At 42.1% G+C, this 22,903-nt stretch overlaps 1 protein-coding gene across 2 annotated transcripts in view; it reads right to left on the reverse strand.

Moving 5' to 3' along the window:
• Positions 1-22,903, reverse strand: part of Timd4 (T cell immunoglobulin and mucin domain containing 4) — a 29,543-nt gene that overhangs the window by 382 nt on the left and 6,258 nt on the right. The window contains exons 4-9 of one of the 2 annotated variants that reach the window (XM_055597187.1): positions 22,615-22,874; positions 20,506-20,589; positions 20,099-20,191; positions 6,844-6,896; positions 4,563-4,650; positions 1,124-1,163 (exon numbers count right to left, since the gene is read on the reverse strand). In XM_055597187.1, coding sequence (XP_055453162.1) covers positions 1,124-1,163; positions 4,563-4,650; positions 6,844-6,896; positions 20,099-20,191; positions 20,506-20,589; positions 22,615-22,874 — 618 coding nt within the window. The remainder of the gene's footprint in view (positions 1-1,123; positions 1,164-4,562; positions 4,651-6,843; positions 6,897-20,098; positions 20,192-20,505; positions 20,590-22,614; positions 22,875-22,903) is intronic. The other variant, XM_055597188.1, reaches the window with a different exon arrangement.

Here is a 22,903-nt window from a genome sequence, read left to right on the forward strand (position 1 = left end):
GAAAGTATAAAATCATATTCTAAGCACATTGATATCCCAAGGAATCCCCAGCTTAGAACTCAGAAAGTCCTCTTGCAGGGCCTTAGATTCTCTACCTAATAATGCATCATTTTTAATAAATGGTGTGGTGTTGGCGCAATTAGTTAGTTCCATGACTTATGCCAAAGCCTTTTTATTCCTTTCACCCTAAAATATATAAACAGAACGGATATTGAAAATCTGATTCTAGACACTCTTCATAAACTCTTTTTTTTTAAATTCTCAAAAATTAAATATATAATTTATTAAAAACTAACAATATAAATTTATAAAATTAAAAACTGACAATACAAATGTTCACAAATTCTCTGAGTATCAAAACAATACTCAATTTCAATAACAATAAAGAGATAATCAGAATATTCTGCTCAATCCACTATTTATCTTACATAATCAATACCTAGTTATATGAAAAGGCAGATTCCAGACTCTAAGTAGTATATTTGTGTGTATTCGTGTTTGTGTGTTCCATGTGCCTTTCTTCAAATTTTTATTCATTGTATTCCCTCTTCTAGGTATCTGTGTAAATCGAGATATCTCAGTCATTATATTCTCATTGTTTCATTACCATAACCTATCTTCTCTGACCACTATTCTCCCTAACCCTGAAATCTAGTTAAAAAATTTTTAAAAAGCGGTGAAGCATTCTGGTCTATGGGGCAAAGGAACCAAATCCCAGGAATAATATTGCAAGTATTTTATTTAATTTTCATATTGCTAACCCTTTTCTGAGTGACTCCACAAGAACAATGCATTTTTCAAAAATGAGTCACCCAGGACTGAAACAGCTTCACTCAGAAAACACCATGGCACACATCATCATCTTCTTTCCCGGGCTATACTTCCATGAATGCTACTGCTTTCCTTAGTTCTGTTTGGGGCACACATGTAGTGTTAACTGAGCTATGGGTTTAATGCGAGTTAAATCTCCACAGCCTTTTCTGCCTCTAATGCCATGTCTATCCAACCCTGTGATTAATCAGAGCACCAGCACAAGTCAAGTCATTAAACCGCTGAGTAGTGTCTAATCATATGTAACAGGGCGTATAATCATCACAACAATCAGCCATGCAAGATGAATTACCTCTTGTGTCTCTGCAAACAATTGGCTCCCTTGACTCTTCCTGAAAAGACAAGGCCATGATGTGAGCAGGGCTGCTTTGTGAACTGCTGGGAGAAGCCCACCCTTTTCCGAAAAGACTAGACTGGCAAGGACAGCCTCTTCTCCCCCCGGCTGATGCCTGCTGCTCCTGGCCTTCAATTCAACCTCTTCATGTCAGACCTGTTCCTTGGGGACTGTGGTGTGTTGTGGGCTATGGTGTTAAGCTGCTAAAATTTTAATACATTTTTATTTAAAAACTTTTTTTATCAAACATATTTTAATCATTTTCTTTCTCTCCCCCCAACTCCTCCCAGATCCTTCCCACCTCCCTGCCCACTCAACTTCATGCTCTCTACCCTCTCCTTTCAACTCTCTCTCCTTCTCTCTTTCAAAAAAAAGACATGAAAAACAACAACAAAAATGAAAATCAAAATGGATAAACACACTAAAAGAAAGAAAATCAATAAAGAATGAAACAAAAAATACATAAAACAAAACAAAAAGTGGGTGCACACTCACATAAGCAAGACATGAAATTCATTTTGTGTTGGCCAACTAACTCTTCCTGGGCTTTGGGCCTGCCTTAGAGTGTACTTGATATATCCAGTGACATTCCATTGGATAAAACTGATTTTTCCTAGCAGGTATCAGTTGCAAAGAGCTTCTGGGTTAGAGTGGGACTTGGTATCTACTCCCCTTCTCGATGCTGGGATTTTGTCCAGCTTGAATCTGTATAGACCTAGTGCCTGCTTCGTTCAGGCTCTGTGTATGCTGTCATGGTCTCTGTGATTTCATATTGCATCAGGCCTGTTGTGTCTGGAAGACTCTGTTTCCTTGGAGTCACCCAGCGCCTCTGGCTCTTATAACCTTTCTGCCTCCTCTTCCAAATGGATCCCTGAGTCTGAGGGGAGGGGGTTGATAAATCCCAGTCAGGGCTCAGTGCTCCGAACTCTCTCACTCTCTGCACATTGCCCAGTTGTGGCTCTCTTTGTTACTTACCATCTACTTACTTACTTACCTCATCAGAAGCTTCTCTGATGAGGGTTGGACAATGCTCTCCCATAAAGCTATAAACTGTTACATTCTTGAGTTACCTAGTAACTCAAGTCATTTGACTTTGTGTGTACACATGTATGTCTGTGAGTATTCATACATGCAGTGGCTTATATGTGTATGCAGGTGTCTGTGTATATCTATGTACATGCACATATAAGCCAGAAGTCAGCTTTGAGTGTTGCTTATCAGGCACTGCCCACCTGCTTCTTTGAGAAGGAGTCTGTTACTGGCCTTGAACTTGCAGATGAACTAGGCTGGCTGGCTGAACAGCCCTGGAGATCCACCGGTCCCTTCCTCCACAGCACAGGGATTACAAGCAAATGCCATGATGCTTGGCCTTTTTGTATGGGTCCTGAGAATCGAATTCATGTTCTTGTGTTTGAGTGACAAGTACTTTACTGATTAACCTACCTCGGCAATACCTCATTTGGGTTTTAAGGCACTTTTTATGAGATATGCCCAGATTCATCCAAAACAGAAGCTATGACTTCATATACGTGCTAATAGTAAGCTTCCAGGAAGTTCTAGATGTTTTTAGCAGTACTCTTCAAGGGCAGGTTCAGTAGTGAATAATCTCGTGTTATGATTGACTGTCATGAAGCGCCAGTTTCTCTGTTTTATACCAGTACTTGGTGTTATGTGCCTGTGCTTTATATGAAAACCACAAGCAACAGAACCAGAAAATTTGAACACAGGGAACTTCCCAGAGACTCATACTCCAACCAAGTACCACGCATGAAGATAACCTAGAACCCCTGCACAGATGTAGCCCATGGCACTTCAGTGTCCAAGTGGGTTCCATAGTAATGGGAACAGGGACTGTCTCTGACATAATCTGATTGGCCTGCTCTTTGATCACCTCCCCCTGAGGAGGGAGCAGCCTTACCAGGCCACAGAGATGACAATACAGCCACTCCTGATGTGATCTGATAGACTAAGATCAGAAGGAAGAAGAGGAGTACCTCCACTATCAGTGGACTTGGGGAGGGGCATTCGTGAAGAAGGGGGAGAGAGGGTTTGGACCGGGAGGGGAGGAGGGAGGGGTTTATGGGGAGATACAAACTGAATAAAGTGTAATTAATAAAATAAAAAAAAGAAAACCACAATCCTTACTTCATAGCTACACTTTGCACAGTTATAGTTTCCTGTTTGTGTTTTGAGGTTAGGAAAGTGTGAATCATAGGCCAACTTCATAATTTCATGAAAACTTTGGACCCTGTCCCCCGAAAAATACAGGCATAAGCACATGAATATGTTGGCAAACCATTTGCAAGGATTCTCTCTCCTGAACACTATCTGTGGTCCCTAAGCAAGCTTACTTTAAAGACACACATAAGAGCAAGACTGTTCATGTTTTTACTCCTGTGACACTCCTTGAAAATATTAGGTAGGCCTGCATGGTGGCACATGCCTTTCATCCCAGCACTAGGAAGGCAGAGAGGCAGGAGGATAGCTGTGAGTTTGAGACCAGTCTGATTTACAACGCAAGTCCAGGACAGAAGAAGCTACACAGAGAAACCCTGTCTCAAAAAACCGAAAAAATAAAAAAATAAGAGAAAGAAAGAGAAAAACAAAAAGGAAATAATAGGAGCCCAGGGGTGTTTCTAACTGTAAGAAAGGAGTAACAGGGTTTGAGAGATGGCTCAGTGGTTAGGAGCATAAAATATTCTTCCAGAGGACCCAGGTTCAATTCCCAGAACCCACATGACAGTTCACAACTGCCTGTAACTTCAGTTGCAAGAGATTTTATGCCTTCTGGTTTACATGGCCTCCAGGCACATGTGTGGTACACACACATACATGCAGGTAAAATACCCACACACATGGTAATTAATTAACTACAAGAGAATATCGAGTATCCAGGCATGGTGGCATGCACCTTTAATCTTAGCACTTAGGAGGCAGAGGCAGGCGATCTGAGTTTGAGGCCAGCATGGTCTACAGAGTAAATTTCAGGACAGTCAGGACTACACAGAGAAACTCTGTGTCAGAGGGAACAAAGTAGAAGAAACTGAGAAAAAGAGAGACAGAGAGAAGAGAGAGAGAGAACAAACAATAGTCCTTTCTATACAAGGCAGTAACAAAGACAGAACAAACTAGGCGCAACTTGTGTATGGCATCTGTGTCCTATCAACGAATGTGCTCTTGGTCTTATCTCTTGATAAACAAATCATCAGCCTTACCAGGACAATACACAAAGCCACTTGGTGATTAATACCTGTCATCCCCATGGTTTGGGTGAGGGCAGTGAGAGAACTGATTCTTTTGGGGGATAAGAAAAGAGGAGGAAGCAGAAATATTCCACTCTCTTGACATCCCTGGAGTCGTCTCATCTCTGAAGTTCACATCCCTGCTCCCACCTTACCTTGAAGGAGAAGCACCAGAAATGATGACACCATCACCACAAACCCCACGCAGCAAGCAATGATCAAGATGTTGGTCATTTTGTTGCTCTGCCAAGACACAGGCAAGGTGATTGGTCCCTCACTGCTGAACGGCATCATCTCCAGAAGGTAGTTTGGGATGTATCTCACCCCAAGAATGCCTTCCAAACACCCACCATGCCATTACATCCAGTGTGTGTCCAAGTCAAAACAAGCCCAACCCAAAGCATTTTACCCATATTCCTAGATCATACAAGTCTTAGACATCAGGTATTTTGGGCTATTGTGCTTAAAGGTCAGGAGACTAAAAAATAATAACTATGTTGTGAGCTGTGTTTTCCACTGTCAAATCTCTTTGCTGGGCACTGCCTAGCAAAGCCTTTGGGCTCTCTCTAGACCTGTGTACTTCTTTTCATGACTGGCTTCAGCTTCTAGAGAAAACAAATAAAAGCTGAATTTCAAATTTTCTCTCAGGGTGGTTCTGAAGGGGCAGCCTGGGAGCCCAGCAAATCAAACTGTTTCTTGATTTGTGCTTTTTATTGTTCTCTAATGAGCACTGCAGTGCAGTGTCCCAGGGTGAACAGATACGTGATGTTACCAGGCATCCTCACTCATTACTCATCTCTCAGAACATGAGAGCAGAAATGAGATCCATCTCTGTCTCCTTGCCATGGTTAATTTTGCCAACTTCATTGCAGTGAAGGGTATCTAGGAGATTTGAGCAGCACATATTAGGTATGAATGTTACATTGGTTAAGAATGTTTCCAAACAAGATTAAGACAAACCTGCCCTGACTGGGGACTAGGGAACTAGATAAAATGGAAGGAGAGAAAAAAAAAAAGCCAAGAACACAGACATTCTTTCTTCTCTTTCTCTCCTTCTCTTTCTCTACCTCTTTATCTCTTTCTCTCTTTCCCTCTCTCCCCAACCCCTCTCTGTTTCTCTCTCTGCTGGCTGCCATGATGTGAGCTGTTCAGCTCCACCACACCCTCCATGGATGATGAAAGGAAATACCTAAAACCCTGAGCAGAATAACTCTTTCATTCTACAAGTTTCTTTTTGGCATCCTGGCAGAGCAGCAACAACAGCAATAAGCTAACTGTTTTAGTTTCCTTTTCTGTTCCTGTGATACACATTCTGACAGATGCAGCTTAAGGGAGAAAGGGCTTAATCTGGCTCACAGTTCCAGGTTGCTGTCCATCATGGCAGGGAGGTCAAGATGGCAGAAGCTGGAAGCAGCATCACATCCACACCCAGGAAGAATAAAGCAAGGAATGCATGCTGCCGCTCTGTTCCCTTTCTCCCCTTACACGGCCCAGGACTATGATAGGAAATGATGCCACAATTGGTAGGTCCCCCCACCTCAGTTGATACAATCAGTATAATTCCCAGAAAGGTGTTTCCAGAGACCTATCTCACAGGTGATTCTGTCAAGATAACAATTCACATTAAGCACCATTGTAACTAAATGTCACAATTAAACCAGATACAAATAAGATTTGCCAAAGTGTCAGTACCATTTCCCTCACTAATTCTATTTTCATCTAGAAAGGCACTATTTGATTTTATTAAAACATGCTATTTGTGTGGCTTTGAAATGAGTTTGCTCTCTTTGGTTGTAAATTATGCATATTAAAAAAAATCTTAATGTTAAATTTTAGAAAGTCAAAGGGCACAATGCTTGGTGCACTGAGCCAGGCATTCAGGCATCTTATGAGGACATTCCTACTTCCCTTGTGCCAGCCAACTATTTCCTTCCTCCTTTCCTGTCTTATTCTCTAGCACACAGAATCCCAGAATTGGCCGGAAACAGAAACAAAGACACAAATGTCTCCAAGGAAAGGCTGCCTTCATAGACATCTGTCATGCCTAACGTTTTTACTTCAAGCTGCTTTAATGATTTTTGCAATAAACGTAAATAAAAGGAAGCCTCCGAAAACAAGAGCAATGGTGGAAGCAAGTGTTGGCACCATAGTTACATCAGTAGTGCTGAGCTTCACACGAGAGATGCATCATGATTTTCTATGTTTTCGTAAATATTTTTTCTTGCTTTCAAAGCATCTGTGCATGTCAAAGTAACAATCAATAGTACTTCTGCCAAGAGTACAAGTTCACAAATCTTTGACCACTTCATAATAGTTACTATGCGTTTTGACATTTAGCAATATTCTATTCTCCCAAGCGCAATCAGTGAAAACCTCTACTGGGGATTTTTTTTTTAATCGAAGCCAAATGCTTCCAGTATTTCACAGATCTTTTACCTGATTTCCTTCATGCTTCTTTGTAAAAGTCTTTGCCATCCCTGTCATTGATGCTGGGAAGATAAAGAAAGAAAAATGTTAAACTCTCTGTGGGGGAGTTAAAAAACACCTCCTGAAATAGGTATCCAAAGCCACCTGCTCAGCCAGATGACGTATTTAATTCTGTAATACCATCTTCCTCTTTGTGCAAGTGATTTAGGCAGATCTGTTTTGGTGTGGTTCTACGGCTGCTCTCCAGCAAGAATCCATAGGAACGACCATCTCCACTTTACACAGACCCGAAAGGTGACCCAGGGAACAAGCATTTGCCTTTGATCTTTCTTTCTTTTTCTTTTTTTAAATTCTTACAACTTTAAAAATAAGATTTATGTTTATCTTACATGCATGTGTGAATGCCTGCATGTATGTATGTGAACATCTGTGTCTGGATCCCGTGAAGGCCAGAAGAAGGCAGCAGATGCCTTAGAAATGGAGGGCCAGGCAGTTTTGAGCTGCCTAATATGGGTGCTGGAAACTAAACCTGGGTCCTCTGAGAGAGCAACAGGCAGGCCAACCTCTAAAGCTATTTTTTTAAATGACGTCTTATTTAGTGTGTGCACATGCATACATGCAAACCTACTTGTTTGAGCACCCAAGTACATATGAAGGGCGGAGGACAACACGTCGTTATCACTTCTCTCCTTTCACCGTGTTGGTCCTGAGGATCCAGCTCAGGCTATCGAGCCTTGTGGCAACCACGAAACCATCTCGACAAACCTGGCTCTGATTTTTTTTTTTTTTAAGAAGCCCCAGCAATGCATTCAAGATTCTTATCCAGCCAGGAAAACAGCCTTTCAGTGAACAAATATTTATTGAGAATGTATTATCAGCCATTCTGTTAGCTACACTCTAGACCTTGGAATTTGCCACAAAATGCATAACAAAACAATAACATAGCAATATTTTTTCTTTTTTTGGTAAATGATAAGCTCCATACCCAACAATGGTACCATCTAATGGTCTGATCAAAATGTGTCTTGGTCATTAGAATGTCACTGCATTGTTCACACATCTGATGCTGCTCCTATAAACCTACCGTGTCACCAACCACATGAGCACACAGCAAAGGCAATTCTGTGCCTGATCGCAGATGATTGCCGTGAGTTTATTCTCTGTCCTATTCCTTTTATTGTCATTTTAGAATACAGACTCTCCACTTAGGAAAATAGTTAACTGTAATACAACACACCCTGTTCCTCTCGCAGAAGACTCGCGCATCTTGTGCTCACCACGTCTCTGATTTCATCATCTTTTTCCCTCATGTGTTTGATTTGATATCCTGTTTTCTTCCTTGTGGTTTAGACTGTGTGTATAGTGTGTGTGTGTTTGAGAGGGGCCTGCATGTGTGCGCATGCACACACCACCCCCCCCACATATAATTTATATACCATGTACATGTGCACACAATGCACACACATATCATGTAGCCGAGGCATGCAGTAAACATTTACACTATTGTGCGGTGGTCTCACAAGTGTCACTTCACTTTAAGACACCTCATCATGGAAGGCTGGAAAAAAACAACCATACAAAACTACATGAAGAAATAGTAAGAGATATTCTAGGATGAATCATGGGGATGCAGACTCTTCTAAAGGCTCAGGAAAGCATCTACAAATGGAGGCGTCTAAACTGAAACAAATAATTCATAACCAATAGCTGAGGTACAAGAGAATCCCAGAATCTAACAAATGCTAAGCTCTATCTAAGTGCTTAAAATGCCAAGAACACTGCAGCATAGACCTTCGTGATCCTTGGGACATTGACAGTGTGCCAGAAACCAGAGGACAGAGGACAGAAGACTGTTTTAGACTGTCAAACCAAGAGCAATGCGGATGTGGACGATCTGCTGAGGAAGGCAGGCAGGCCTAGGAGAGACACTCAGCTCAAGAATCAAAGTTCAGTCATGCATCTATGAGAATGCACTCCACAGCCACATGGTCCCTATCTTCCCGTTCAACTCAACCTGGCACATACTTGGTATTCAAGGAATGTTTGTCAAACTTACACCTAAAAGGCTACGTCAGAACTAGCTGGGCAAGGCATGGCAAGAGGGTGTTTCAGATAGATAGAACACAAGTGGCCCAGCCATGGCGACATGAAACGGCATGGTGCCCATGATGGAACATAAGGGATAGGGGTAGCCAGAGATTACCTAGCATGTAGGACCTAGCTGTGGAGGGCTTTATTGTTAACATGATAAGACTCCCCTGGGCTCTCAGGCCATTGACAGCCACAAGAATGTGACTGTTAGACTCCTGAATGGAGTCTAATCAGGAGGATGAGGGAACAGCCCATAGAGACCTCCTCTGATTCTGGGTTTGAAGTCTAGCGCTGATAGAGAGCAAGGGTGATAGATATAGTCTAGAAATGTTTGACAAGGGATAGTAACAACAGTATGTGGGCATTAAGTGTGGGCTACAGAGAAATAAGAACCTTCAGTAATTGCAAGTTCCCACTGAAGAGACAAGACCGTGAGGAGGGAAGAGCAGAGGTAGATATCTGACCAGTTATAAGCCACTGTCAGAAGTACTGTGTTTACTATTCCAGGGGAACACACACACATCCTGTATATGCCAGCAAAAAGTTGAACTATTTCAGTCTGAGTCAACTGTGTAAAAAGTGTACAGTACTGTACTCTTTGGGAAGTTTCAGTATCCAGGGTGCAGTTAAAGTCTTCAGAAAGTGTATCCCATGAGAAAGGGGGAAATGCTGGCGAACATAAGGATTCAAAAATGGGCAGGGGAGGTGGAAGAGAAAAACAAACAAAACAAAACAAAAAAACAAGAAAAGACAAAAAGGGAGGCCAAAAAGTAAAAGCAGGACCAGAAGCCAGTGCAGAGAAAAAGCATCCAAGAGGAACACAATATATTTACTATACCCTATAACAAAAAGAATCACATAGAAACAGAACTGTCAAGGTGGCTGGGCAGTTAAGAACACATAGACAAAGAGTTGCCTACATTCACATAGTAGCCAAGAAACAGAGTCAAACAATGAACTCAATGGAGTGGGGGAGATGATGCAGTGGTTAAGAGCATTTGCTGCTTTTCCAGAGGTCCCAAGTTTGATTCCCAGCACCTACACTGGGAGGTTTATGATTGGCTGTAACTTCAGTTGCAGGAGATAAATACTCTTCTGGCTTCTTCAGGCATACATACTCATTTACACACACACACACACACACACACACACACACACACACCAGCATGTACTCACACAGCCAAACACATGGCATGCAGTCACACAAGTAAATGTGTACACACACACACATGAATAAAAATCTTAAAAAAGAAATTTTTCATTTGTAACATGATTGAGTTGAAAAGTCACTGTATTAAGTCACACACACACACACACACATCAAATATCACATGTTTCTGTTTGTGTGTGGAAGTTAAAAATCTGACCTCACAGAAGATAAGAGCAGCAGTTCTGGCTACCCAAGGTTGGAAAGGTGTTGGACAGGAGAAAAAGAGAAGTTAATGGGTTGGATAAGAGGAATGAGATGATAAGAGGAATAAATTCTAATGTTCTTCGCCACAATATCCAACAATGGAATGACTATAATAGATAGCGATTCACTGGGCACTTCACAGTGTGCTCCTGTCTTTGGCTACTAGACCAGTGAAACAATGCAATCCAAGAAATTAGACTCCGCCTCCCAGGAATCTCCTACAGCGAGAAGAAATGGCTGAAGCTCTGGGAGTGGCCAGAGGAGGAACTTGTTCTTGAAGACTTAATGGCTTGTCAGATGAGCTTACAGAAATGACTCAGAGCTGAGACAATGTTGGGCAAGGGACCACACCTGGACTTAGTTGCGCATAGTTCTTTTATTGGATTAGAACTGTCAGTTTAGGGCCATCAAGATGGACTTGAGAGGGGAGGAGTCACTGTATCTCTCTGTCCCTCTTCCACTTAATAAATCTCCTTTTTGGCTTCTTGATATTAATTTAGCTCTTAAATTGGCTTAGGAGGGAGGGTGGACAAACTGAACCTGATTAGTTGGGGCTCAGATTGTGATCCACAAACTTAGTAACATCGTCTCTAATCTTCTGCTCTTTGTAATCCACCTGAATTTTGGCAGCTTCCTCTCTGTCCCCTTAGCTGGCTTTTCTCCTCTCCTAAATGTTATTCCCTTAACATGAGAGAGGGAGAGGGAGTCTTCCTTTTGCCCTTCTTCATCCCTCTCTTCATCCAACTGTCATCTCACACTATCTGTAGGTGACTCAACAGAAACTTAATTTAATCCCTACCTCTATCATTTGCAATACAATAAAATGTTTAAAAGCCCCAGCTCAATGAATCAAAGAGGCCCATGCTTCAAAATTGGCTAAATTTATTAGCCTTTCCAAACCCATTTCTTCTATATAATGGACAGAATAGCCAACTCTTCCCTGTGGATCTGGACAATGCCTTACAATGAAACCATGCATAAGAGTCCTAAGCCCAGCTCCGGCATATAAGAAGTACTTGATAAGTGTCTTTTATTAGCACCAACTTCCAAAATTACATCTCTGGCCTTGAACTACCCCTTAGGATATAATCTACAAAAAAGGACTGGCATTCCAGCAAGCTCTTGCTCAGCAAGTTTACTGAGTCATCACTGTTATCGGTTTGGTCAGAAAGAAGAGCCAATGATTGAAGGCACCCATCCCTACCTCACAACCGAGTCATCCCTCACACAGCTGACAATCCCACATTACTCAGAAATATTTCACACTCAAGCTCTACTAAGTTTTATTGTTCTCCATGTGGGTTCCCTTCTTTACTAGCTCACACTTCCCATTGATCTAATCTCCTAGGGATGGAGAATTAGCCAGCCTGCAGTCCTGTTTTGATAATCGGGCATGCACTGAATTCTGACTCCTAAATGACCTTGACATCCTGCGTCTCTACAGGCAATGCTACCACCATTCTTTCCCAGCTCTGTGGTAAGTCTGCCTCCAGATGTATTCCCATCTAATAATCCCTCCACACTTTGCCAGAAAAAAAAAAAATTCCCTCAGGCAGAACTTAAGAAATTATTCTCTACACTGAAAACACAAATAGCTCCTAGTGCTTGGTAAACTAACTAAATAGTTGGGCCCATAATTCAAGTCTCCTTAAGAACATAGTCCTTGAAATAGAATAGATATCCTGGGTGAACAGGGGTGGAGGTGAGGGTGGGGATGGCAACAGAAGGGATCAGGTGTGTGAAGAACAGAGTTAGACAGTCCTGGGAGAAACAGCTGGAATGGCAGGTGGTGGGGAGCGCAGTGTTGGCTGGGGGTGGGAGGAGCATCTCTGGGATGAGTTAGAAATTAAGGGCAATGAACATTCCCAGGAATCTATACAATGGGAGATATGGAGACTGAACCAGCCATCTCCTGTAACCAGGCAAGACTTCCGACTGACGGACAGAGACACCAACCCAGTCATAAAACCTTCAATCTAAAATTTGTTCTGCTCACAAGATGTGCAGGAGTAAAGATGGGGCAAAAATTGAGTGAGTGGCCAACCAATGACTGGTCCAGCTTGAGACCCATGCCATGAGAGGGAGCCCACCCTCGATACTGCTAATGATATTCTGCTATCTTTGCAGACAGGAGCCTAGCCTGATTGTCATCAGAGAGGCTTCACCTAGCAATTGATGGCAACAGATGCAGAGACCCAAAGCCAAACCTTAAGTGGAGCTTGGGGAATCCTATGGGAGAAGGGAAAGGATGTAGAAGCCAGAGGATTTAAAATCACCTACAGAAAACCTACGGAATTGACTAACCTGGGGTCACAGATGCTCACAGAGACTGAACTGCTAAGCAGGGAGCACCCATGGGACTCACCTAAACCCTCTGCACATATGTGACAGGTATGTAGCTTGGTCTTCAAGTAGGACTCCTAACAGTGGGATCAGGGGCTATCTCTGACTCTGTTGCGTTCCTCTGGTACCCTTTCCTCCTACTGGGTTACCTTGTCTAGCCTCAACAGGAGAGGATACACCTGATCTTACTGCAATTTCACATGCCATGGCTGGATATTTTCTAAAGAGGAGTCGGGCTGGGGTTGGGGGGCAGGCAGTGACTGGGAGAAGAGGAGAGAAAGGAAACTGTTTGGGGGATAAAAAGTAAATAAATAATTTAAAAAAAAGAAGAGCCTACCCCTCTCCTAGCTTCTTGTCTCCATTAAGTTAGGTTATTAATCCATCTCTACTGATTTTATGTTCTGTTGGCTTTGCCTATCTTTGTCCATGCTGGACACCCATCCATCCACTCTTTTCTCATCAAAGAAATCCTTCAGAATTGTGGAGTCTATTTACAATGAGTTGGCTTATTGTAAATAAGACTTTGGCTCTCTTTTACAAGATAGAATTTATTTCTTGCTTCCTTGGGGTCCCCACTGTACCTTTTCATACTCTTTCCAGAAAAACAACAATAACAACAATAACAAAACACAATGGAAGGTGGCTATTAATACATAACCCTGAATACACCCCCAAAACATGGGACACCTTTGACTAAAGTACCCATGACTTACTAGTTTTTTGGTTTGTTTGTTTTGTTTTGCTTTGCTTTAAGAAAGGATCTCATAGCTCACAGGCTGGCCTTGAACTCACTACTTAGCTGAGGACTACCTGAACTTCCTCCTGTCTCTACTTCCTGAAGTAGATTTCAGGCTGGAGAGATGGCTCAGAGGTGAAGAACACTGGATGGTCTTCCAAAGGTCCTAAATTCAATTCCCAGCAACTGCATAGTGAGTGGCTCACAGCCATCTATATTAGATCTGGTGCCCTCTTCTGGCATGCAGGCTTACATGCAGGCAGAACACTGTGTACATAATCAATAAACAAATATTTAAATTATAAACAAACAAACAAACAAAAATAGATCTCAACGTCAGGTTTATGTTGTGATGGAGACTGTGCCCAGGGCCTTGTGCTTGCTAGTAGAACATGCTACCCATTGATTACATCCTCAACCCCACCTTATTCATTTTTCCATGCCCTTTGTCATTTATAGAGTAGCAACTAAAAATATTACCGATTTTTCGTGTGTCTAAATCAAATGTAGAAGTTTAAGAAATTCTACCTCTAATCATACTTTCCTCTGATAATCCTCTGACCTAATGAAAAAAAAAAACAAAAAAAACAAGCTTGCGCTTTGGAAAATGAAGCGTGGGCTGGCTTTGCAGGGAAAAGTTACAGCAATAGAAGGGAAGAGAAGCATTTCCCCAAACACCCATATCATCCTTTGCCAACATTTGGCCTCTAGAGCCAAGAACAGGAAAGTAAGCATCATGAGCAAAGAACAATGTGGTATCCAGAACAGTGTTTGCTGTTGCCAGCCAGACTAGACTGACCTCACCGTTCTCACTGTTTCTGAGCACACACTGCTTTGACTTCACCTGTTGACAGGTGTATGTGGAGGTCAAGCTGTGCCCTGTTCTAAGTTAGTTTGTACTGTTGTAGAACCGGGTTTTGCAGCCTGTGCCATGCTCTTAGAGACCGCCGTTTACAAGCAGCCATTGACTCAGTCTTGCAGGCTAACTCTGTACCTTTTGGTGCATGTAAACGGTATAAGCTGTCCAAGGCAACGCATAAGGCCCGGGCTGGTAAATAACTAAAGTCTGTGGTGCTGCACTCTAAATTTATTGACGCACATTAGGCCCATATGAGCGCAAGGACATTAATAAAATCGTATCAGAAAAAGTAATTAAGAAACAGGGCTTGAGGACTTAACTGAGCACACCAGACATGATAAGCTCAGCACCCTCCCCTGAACCCCATAAATAGGATGTTCAACAATAGATAGCAACGGACCCACCAACCTGTCACGTGGCTGTCCACTGTACAGTCAAGACATCAACAAGCAAAGAACTCCCAAGTGTCTGAGGGAGTTCTGTCTGAAATGCTTGATCTCAGCATTGCATTGTTGACATAGTTTGCTCACATTGCCGTCTGTCTGTCCATTTATTGTTCCTGATGCTGCCCTTTCTCTTTATGACCTCCATAATCCCACACTCCCTTTCTGTAGCTCAACTCAGTCCTGTAGCTTGACTTGAACGGCTGCCTCCAGCAGATTTCTAGAAGGGCTCATTATCTTGTTTCTACAGAGATTCTTTTTTATATTTCTAGCAGCCTTTTGCCTTTGTCACCAACAAAACCTTTTGGATTCTTGCCAACCCCACCTTCACAGCTTTTAATCCTTTTTGTAACCATTCTGTACCACACAAATATGTACAAATGTGTGGATATGTCTGCTGTGTGATATGTAATGCGTGGTCTGAGAGTTATTACTAGTACTTAAAATTCAAAGAAAAGAACTTGCAACCAGCCAGCTATCATGGAATTCAGGAGCACTTCACAAAGTACAACCAGCAAAACCAATGTACCTTGTGAATCAGTTATTCAGTAAATTCTGATATTGTGGAAAGACACTGTCCATCTATGTTCTATAGTACAGCAGTGCTTATTACATACGATAGTACACAGCACAATAGTATAATGATTCATTTAGAGTCTGAGAGAATGATAAACTTAAACATTAAAATACAAAACCCTGCCCTCAAGGAAGCTGTTGAGAGAAAATGGCAGCCAGACCTAGAAAAAAGCTCAAACCTAGATGGTTGGGGAAGGGATCAGTCTGGAAGGCATTTGCCTTCCAAGTGCAGGGATCTTCAATCCCCAGCATCTGTGTAAAAATGCATGTATGATGGCATGTATTTACAGTCCCAACACCAGAAGGCAAAGACAAGAGGATCCCTGGGGCTCATTAGCCAATAGTCTAGTCTACTTAGTGATCTTCAGGCCAATAAAAGAGGAGGGTAGTGGACTTGAAGATGACATCTGAGCTGAGGCTGTCATTTGGCTTTCTCATTCACAGGTACATGACCCTCTCCCCAACTCCCACCTCCACCCCAGAATATACACAGATATGCACACACTCATCCACTAAAAAGGTTTTTGTTTGTTTGTTAGTCTGTTGTTGCTGTTTAAGGCCAGCCCTTTTGGGGATTAGATTTTCACTAGTGTACAAATATTACTTCTCTATGCTACTTCCTAATCTGATGTTCTTAGACCGACAGTTAAAATGAGGATCTCTGAAATGTGGCTGTAAGTCCCAGCCCTCTGTTTTTGCAGCTGTGTGATCTTGGATCTTGGATACCAATATGTCTCACATAGCAAAGGAGCAGAGGAGAGAATGTGCCTCCCTGGTAAGGCTTCCACTGAAGACCAGACACTTTGAAATTAGAGAACACTGAAGCTAGAAGATACATGTACACAGAAACGCCTTATAAAATAAATTGCATAAATCTAGAAGTCCTTGAATAGAAAACTGAGCCACAGCTTTTTTTTTTTTTTTAACATTACATGATTTCCATTCCTCGACTAAAAAGTGGAACCTCCACAGACTGAGGAATATAAAAAGAAAAAAAGCAACCAAGGAGCAACAGAGGACTAAAGAGCCAACACACACACACACACATACACACAACACACAAATGAGCGCACCTGTCTGGAGCAATAAAACCAGTGATTGAGAGGCCTACAAAGCTGTCTAGAAAGAAGGTTATGCAAGCTCTCAGAATCTCCTCCTCCCTAATGGTAGAGAATTACAATGGTAAGGTTTTAAAAGCTTCTGAATGTCCTAGAGTTTGTCATTTTGTCACTTATCTGCTCTTCCCCTAGTGTGCTCAGCAGTTTTTAAAATATCATAAAACTAAAAAGTACATATTTTCTTAGCAAGAATATGGAGTTAGCCAAAAACTGATATAAATGGCCTCTTATTACCCATCTGAACTAGCCTCAAACAGAGGGTTCTGAGTGGGCTGCAGCAGAGATGTAAAGAATCAAGAAGAAATGAATCCCTTGTCATTAACTATCATTTACCAGTCAATAATTATATACTAGGTCCTTTTCGCTTGCATTTCCTCCCTCAACAGCCCTGACATGTATGTGTACCACTATCATTACGTTTTATATTTCGAGGAGACTGTGATGTAGAAAAGGACAAAGAATGTAATTCACCTGAAATTATTAAAAATAAAGAGAAACCACCACAAAATGGTGATATAGCCATGTGACTCCATGGAGCTCTTTTAACACCTACGAGAGGCCATGCAGATGGTTGTGCGGAGCACTAAAGAAGGGATGGAGGAACCCGTACGAAGGAGGGCTAACTAGGGACCATGTCACACGAGTCTGCTATGAAGCACAAAGGGTTGGAGAATCCTGCCATGGCTACATCAGAGAAGGAAAGAAAACCCATGTAAGACCTTCTTCATAGTTTGTATTGTTATTTGGTTATATTTACAACCAAATTATAATTTCTAACCATTTGGGGCATTGCAGCAGTTTTGGAGAGTCTAATGACGCAGATGAAGTTATTGATCTGTCGCAGATAGTAAGCAGAGAGACAAAGAGGTGAGAGGCTGGATACCCCCATAGATCTGCTCCTGTGATCCACTTCTTCCAGCTACTTTTCATCTCCCCAAATTTCCAGAACCTTCCAAAAGAACATCGCTAGGGGCTGGGAGACAGCCTTGCTGTTAAGACTTGCTGTTAAGAGTACTTCCTGCTCTAACAGAGGACGGGACTCCAGTTCCCAGAACCCATGTAGGGTGGCTTACATCTGCTTATAACTTCAGTTCCAGAGGATCCAGTGGCCTCTTATGGCCTCTGTGGGAACCCACACACATGTGGCATGTATTCACACACAGAGACACATATGTAGATAAAATCGCATCACTAGCTGGGGATCCTACATGAGCTTTTGAAGAACTCCAAAATACCTGATGTTCAAACCATAAAACAAGCAACAGCTAAGAGCCAGCTATTAGAGGTTGACTTTCTGGACCTGGCACCTGAAGAGTTGCTCTGAATATCTAGCAAAGAGATCCTACTTGAAGTAGTACACAAAAATACATTAGTATTGGACCCAAGACCTAATACATGTTAAACAAAACCCAATTTCTTCCATAATGACCTGTGATATAAAGACAGATATTCTTACAACATGGTCCTCTTTCACAGTGTAACCCACAGATAGGGAAGCAAGAACTCTGCCTGCTGGGATTTGGCCACAGAGGAATGAAACAACAATTATCAGGGAGAGAATATAGTAGGGAGAACATCAGATGAGGTCTTGATTGCTTGTAATTCGATATAAATTAGTTTAAGATTTGAATGAAATAAAAGGTAATAGTTACATGAACGTTCTGCCCATCCTCCATCATCTTTCCCCTTCCTGCTTTCTCTTTTGCTGAAAAACAGTGCCCACATTTACCCCCCCCCCCCCGTGAACAGAGAATGATAGATCCTGTCAGCCACTCTCCCGTAAGCTGTAAACTTCTGGCTCTGATTTCAATCCACCCCTACCGTGAGTTGGTACAAGTCAAAGATTTTCAACATCAAATCCTCCTCCTCTTACTGCCTCTTGATTTACAGTCCTACATTAAGACCCATCATCTCTCCTCCACTCAGTCCCATCCGTCGCCCCCATCCCATCTTCTGAGTCTCTCTGGGAGTGATGCCACATTGCCTCCTCCACACAGTTAAAGGATAAATGTTTTCTCCAGCAAACACAGAGAAAAGATGCTCTGACTCAGTCAGAACAAGAGAGGAACAAGATGACATGTTCTTGGGGGACTGGAAGAACAAAGTGAACAAATGGTCGTATCAAGTGCAGGGAGGATATGGAGAGGCATAACAAATGTGGGAGGAAAAACAAAATGGCTCAGCCTATCCCAAGGACAGTTTGGTAAGAGTTATTAAATTTAATAGTGCACTTTTTTTCCCCAACATAACATCTCTACTTCATTACCAACTCTCCTAAAGAAACACTTGCATAGATGCTTAAGGAAGTATGCAGGCTGAAGGAAGTGCATAGAAACACTGTAACACAAAAACAGCAGGGCAACTGAAATGCCAATCAACAGGTAGTGAAACAGCACACAGCAGTTTAACATGACAAGGCAGATCTCCGTGCGGAATGAGAAAGGAAGTAAAAATGTAAAATGTAAAATGTAAAATGATGTAAAAATGAAGGGGGGAAAAAAACAACAAAATGCAAAGGCTTCAGCATTCAGGGCAGGAAGGCAGGAAGAAGCCTAGAGGCTGCCCTCTGCCTTACTGATCACAGAACTGATGAGGCGCTGTGGAGGAGAGGGAGCTCATGACAGAAACTGATGAGCCAAAGGGCCAACTGCAGAGAGGGCCTGCCACCTCCAGTGGAACAGATGGTTCAGCAGTTGAGAGCACTGGCTGGTCTCCCAGAGGACTCAAATTCAATTCCCAGCACCCACACGATGGCTCGCAGCCACCTGTGACTAGAGCCTCAAGGGATCCAATCCCTCCGTGAGCACCCCCACACAAGTAGCATTCACTCACACAGGCACATACATGTTCACAATTTTAAGTGTGCTTAGTGATGACTCAGTGAGCAGAAGCAGGTACAGCACAAAGGTGATGAGTTTAGCCACCCAGGACCCAGTTAAAGGTGGAAGAGAAATGACTCCAGAACCTTGTCTTCTGACCTCCATGTGCATGTCATGTCACAAAGGTCACTATAATAGCAAATAGATTTAAAACATATGTAAGAGTATAAGAATGTACAGTTTTTGCTCCAAGTTAATTCTTCTTTGCTGGGTGCTCACATAACAGAGCTTTGTGCAAAACAGAAATAACAAAAGCAATCAAGGGAGCCCAAATAATGGGGCTTTTGATGGTTACAAACAAGAAGACTGTATATCTCAAATACCTTAAAGTTTTTAACTTCAGTACTGGAGATAAGAAGTTTTATAAGGTTATTCTCAATGGAGGAAAAAAGAATCGCACACAAATAAATAAAGCCATAGTACAAAATTATCTAGAATGTTTGAACAAATAATAGGGATTGTGTCAGAAGGGGCTGGGATTTAGGATGAATTGCATGAGAGAATTTTGTTGTTTTCCATTGATTTAAGGTCCTTGCAATTTAAAATAAATAACAGGATGAAAAATAAAAAGGAGATTTTTTTTTTTAACTACTATGCCGGCTTCAAATCAGAAGCTGCTGAGAAAAAGGAAAGGCCTCAAAAGAGGGGCCTTGGAAATAAGTAGATAGCAGAAGACAGGATGTTTCACTTTCCTCCTGACTAGCTGGCAGATGTGGAAGTCGACCACAGTGGAACCAAAACAGTTGATTCCAACAGCCATAGACAAACACCAGATTGTTGCCAAGGCCAGACACAAACCACTCACAGGCCAGAGAGACCTCCCAGACCTCAGTGCTGAGGTGAGTTTCAAACTCATCCATTTTTTGTGAAGTTGCTGGCGGAATCCAGGCTTTGGACCCTTGGAAAACAAAGAAAGGACAAAGCCCTCCTAAGTTTCTAGCCAGCAATATAATAGAAAATGTGCCAGAGATGGCACGTGTGGCCCCCAAACTCCATGAATTAAAGAGGGTACTCTCCTTCCTCCCCCTTCCCTCACCGTCCTCCCTCCAGCCCATGAGAAGGAGCCAACCACACACACTCCTGATGTCAGCATGCTCCGGGTGGACACCATGGCGCTAAGGCCTGGGGTCATATCTGGACCAGTTTTATTTAGTGCTTGTGTCTCCCTAGCCCAAGGTGGAAGGAAAAGTCTAAGTAGTAAGTTCTGCATACCTGTGGGTCTGAGTAAGTCTTTGTCTGCAGAGGTGGTCACCGTGCTTCTTTGAGAGTGTTTGGATGCAGAAAGTGTTTCTGATTCTAAAAAAATAAAAAATAAAAATAAAAATATAAATTTAAAATGCTTTAAGCTGCTGAAAATAATAGTAACCGTATCAACAATGTGGTGGGTGAGGGGGATTCAGGCCTATTTTTTATTATCATCTCTGTTCTTATTGATACATTTCCAGTTTTTCTCAATAACCGAAGATAATTTTTAGAATTAAAAATAAAATAAAATAAAACAGGTGACAGCCAGGCAGTGGTGGCACGTGTCTTTAATTTTAGGATGCATGGACAGGTGGATCTCCGAGTTAGAGGCCAGCCTGGTCTACAGGGCAAATTCCAGGAGGCAGGGCTACACAGAGAAAGCCTTTCTCATAAACAACAAAATAGCATAAATTTTGTTTTAAGATGACTATTTTCAGGCTGGGGAGATGGCTCAGACAATATAAAGTACTTGCGATTCAAGTGTGAGGACCTGAATCTGGGTCTCTGGCACTCATGTAAGAAGCAGGTCATGGTACCATGTGCCTGTAGCCTCAGCAGGGGAGGCAGAGGCAGGCAGATCCCTGGAGCATGCTTCCAAGGTGTTCCAGCTGAAACTATGAGCCCCAGGTTCAGTGAGACCCTGTGTCTAAAAAAAAAAGTTGAATATTGATTGAGGAAGGCACAGAACATCAACCGCTGGCCTCTACACACATGGATATACCCACACATACAAACACACACACATAAACACACACACACACACACACACACACAGGATGATTGTTTTAAAACTCAAAGGAACAAAAAAATATACACAAAAAATTTGATTAATTAAGAATTCAAATATTTTAGAGACTATTGAGAGTATACTGGAATTAGCCAACTCAATATTGGAAAACTGTTTGAATTATCCAGACATTTTGAGTCATCTGGACTGCTTGGAAAAGCACTCAAGCTACCTCACATGACTTTCTGATATTCATACTTCATAATCAGAATCATACTGGGAGCCTTGGGAAGTCCCCAAGCCCTGGAGGTCACTCAGGGTTAGAAAAAAAAAAATCAGAATAAAATAGAAAGAAGTAAAGTTAAGGAACAAGGACATGAACTGGAGAGATGGCTCAGAGGTTAAGAGCACTGGCTGCTCTTCCAGAGGTCCCGAGTTCAATTCCCAGTAACTACATGGTGGCTCACAACCATCTATAATGAGATCTGGTGCCCCCTTCTGGAGTGCAGGTGTACATACAGAAAGAACATTGTATACAGAATAAATAAGTATTTCAAAAAAAAAAATAAGAAACTAGAATATAATTGCTTGACTGTCAAGGAATATATCTTATATTATTTTTTGAAGATTTTATTATCCTATATTATTATAAAAATGGGTTTATTATATTTTGATACATGCAAAAAATATATATTTATTTTATTTACCTCATTATCCTGTCTTGTCTCTTTCCCAATCTTGCTGATCCTTTCCTCTTCTCAATTTCTCTCTCTCTCTCTTTTCCTTTCTCCCTCTCTCTCTGTCTTTTTATATCTCTCTCTGTATGTATGTGAGTGTGTGTGTGTGTGTGTGTGTGTGTGTGTGTGTGTGTGTGTGCATAACTGAGTCAATTAGAGTTGCTCACAGGAACATGGGTAATGGGTCATTTACAGCAGCATGGGAAGCTTACCAGTGTCTACACTACTTAAGAAAGTGTCATTCCCCGGCAACCATGAACTGGGAAGGGGTGGGCATCATGAAACCCCTGCTCTTAGAAGTTTTAAGGCCAGCAATTAGCCACCTTATTTCAGCAAATCTCAAATACTCCGACGGATATTTTGTTCCTGAGAGGATAGGCCCAATTCTGAGTATAGTTTGACCCAGAATAACCTTCAGTACTCAGATTCTGCAAGACTCCTCGGAGGTCAAGTAGAGAACCTAAACAGCTGACTTTTAAAAAATATAAAGGAAAAGAAGCACACACACAAGCGCACGTGCCGATCACTGGGTAGCCCATTGTAGAAGAATTCTGTTTCAAAGGAAACACCACATGTCTGATCAGCAGAAAGGAAAGAATGGACAATTCTCACCTGCAGTGATGGAAGACCTTTCTGTGACCACCTCAATGGCTGAAAAACGTGTGGTTTGCTGTAAGAAGGATCCGGGCGTTGTTGAGGGGCACGTGGTTGCTGCTGTAGTGAGGACAGTGGTGGCCAGTGTCTGGGGCAGTGTTGAGACTGTGGGCTCAGGTGTGGTCATGACTGTTGTTGGAAGCAGCTCCGTGGTGGTCACGTAAGGGGTGGTGGTTGGCTGAGAGGTTGTTGTTGGTTTTGTGGTTGTTGTTGGTCTTGTGGTTGTTGTTGGTCTTGTGGTTGTTGT

This window comes from Psammomys obesus, unplaced genomic scaffold (assembly GCF_907164565.1).
Source record: "Psammomys obesus unplaced genomic scaffold, mPsaObe1.curated_primary_1811, whole genome shotgun sequence".
NCBI classification, from domain to species: Eukaryota; Metazoa; Chordata; class Mammalia; order Rodentia; family Muridae; genus Psammomys; species Psammomys obesus.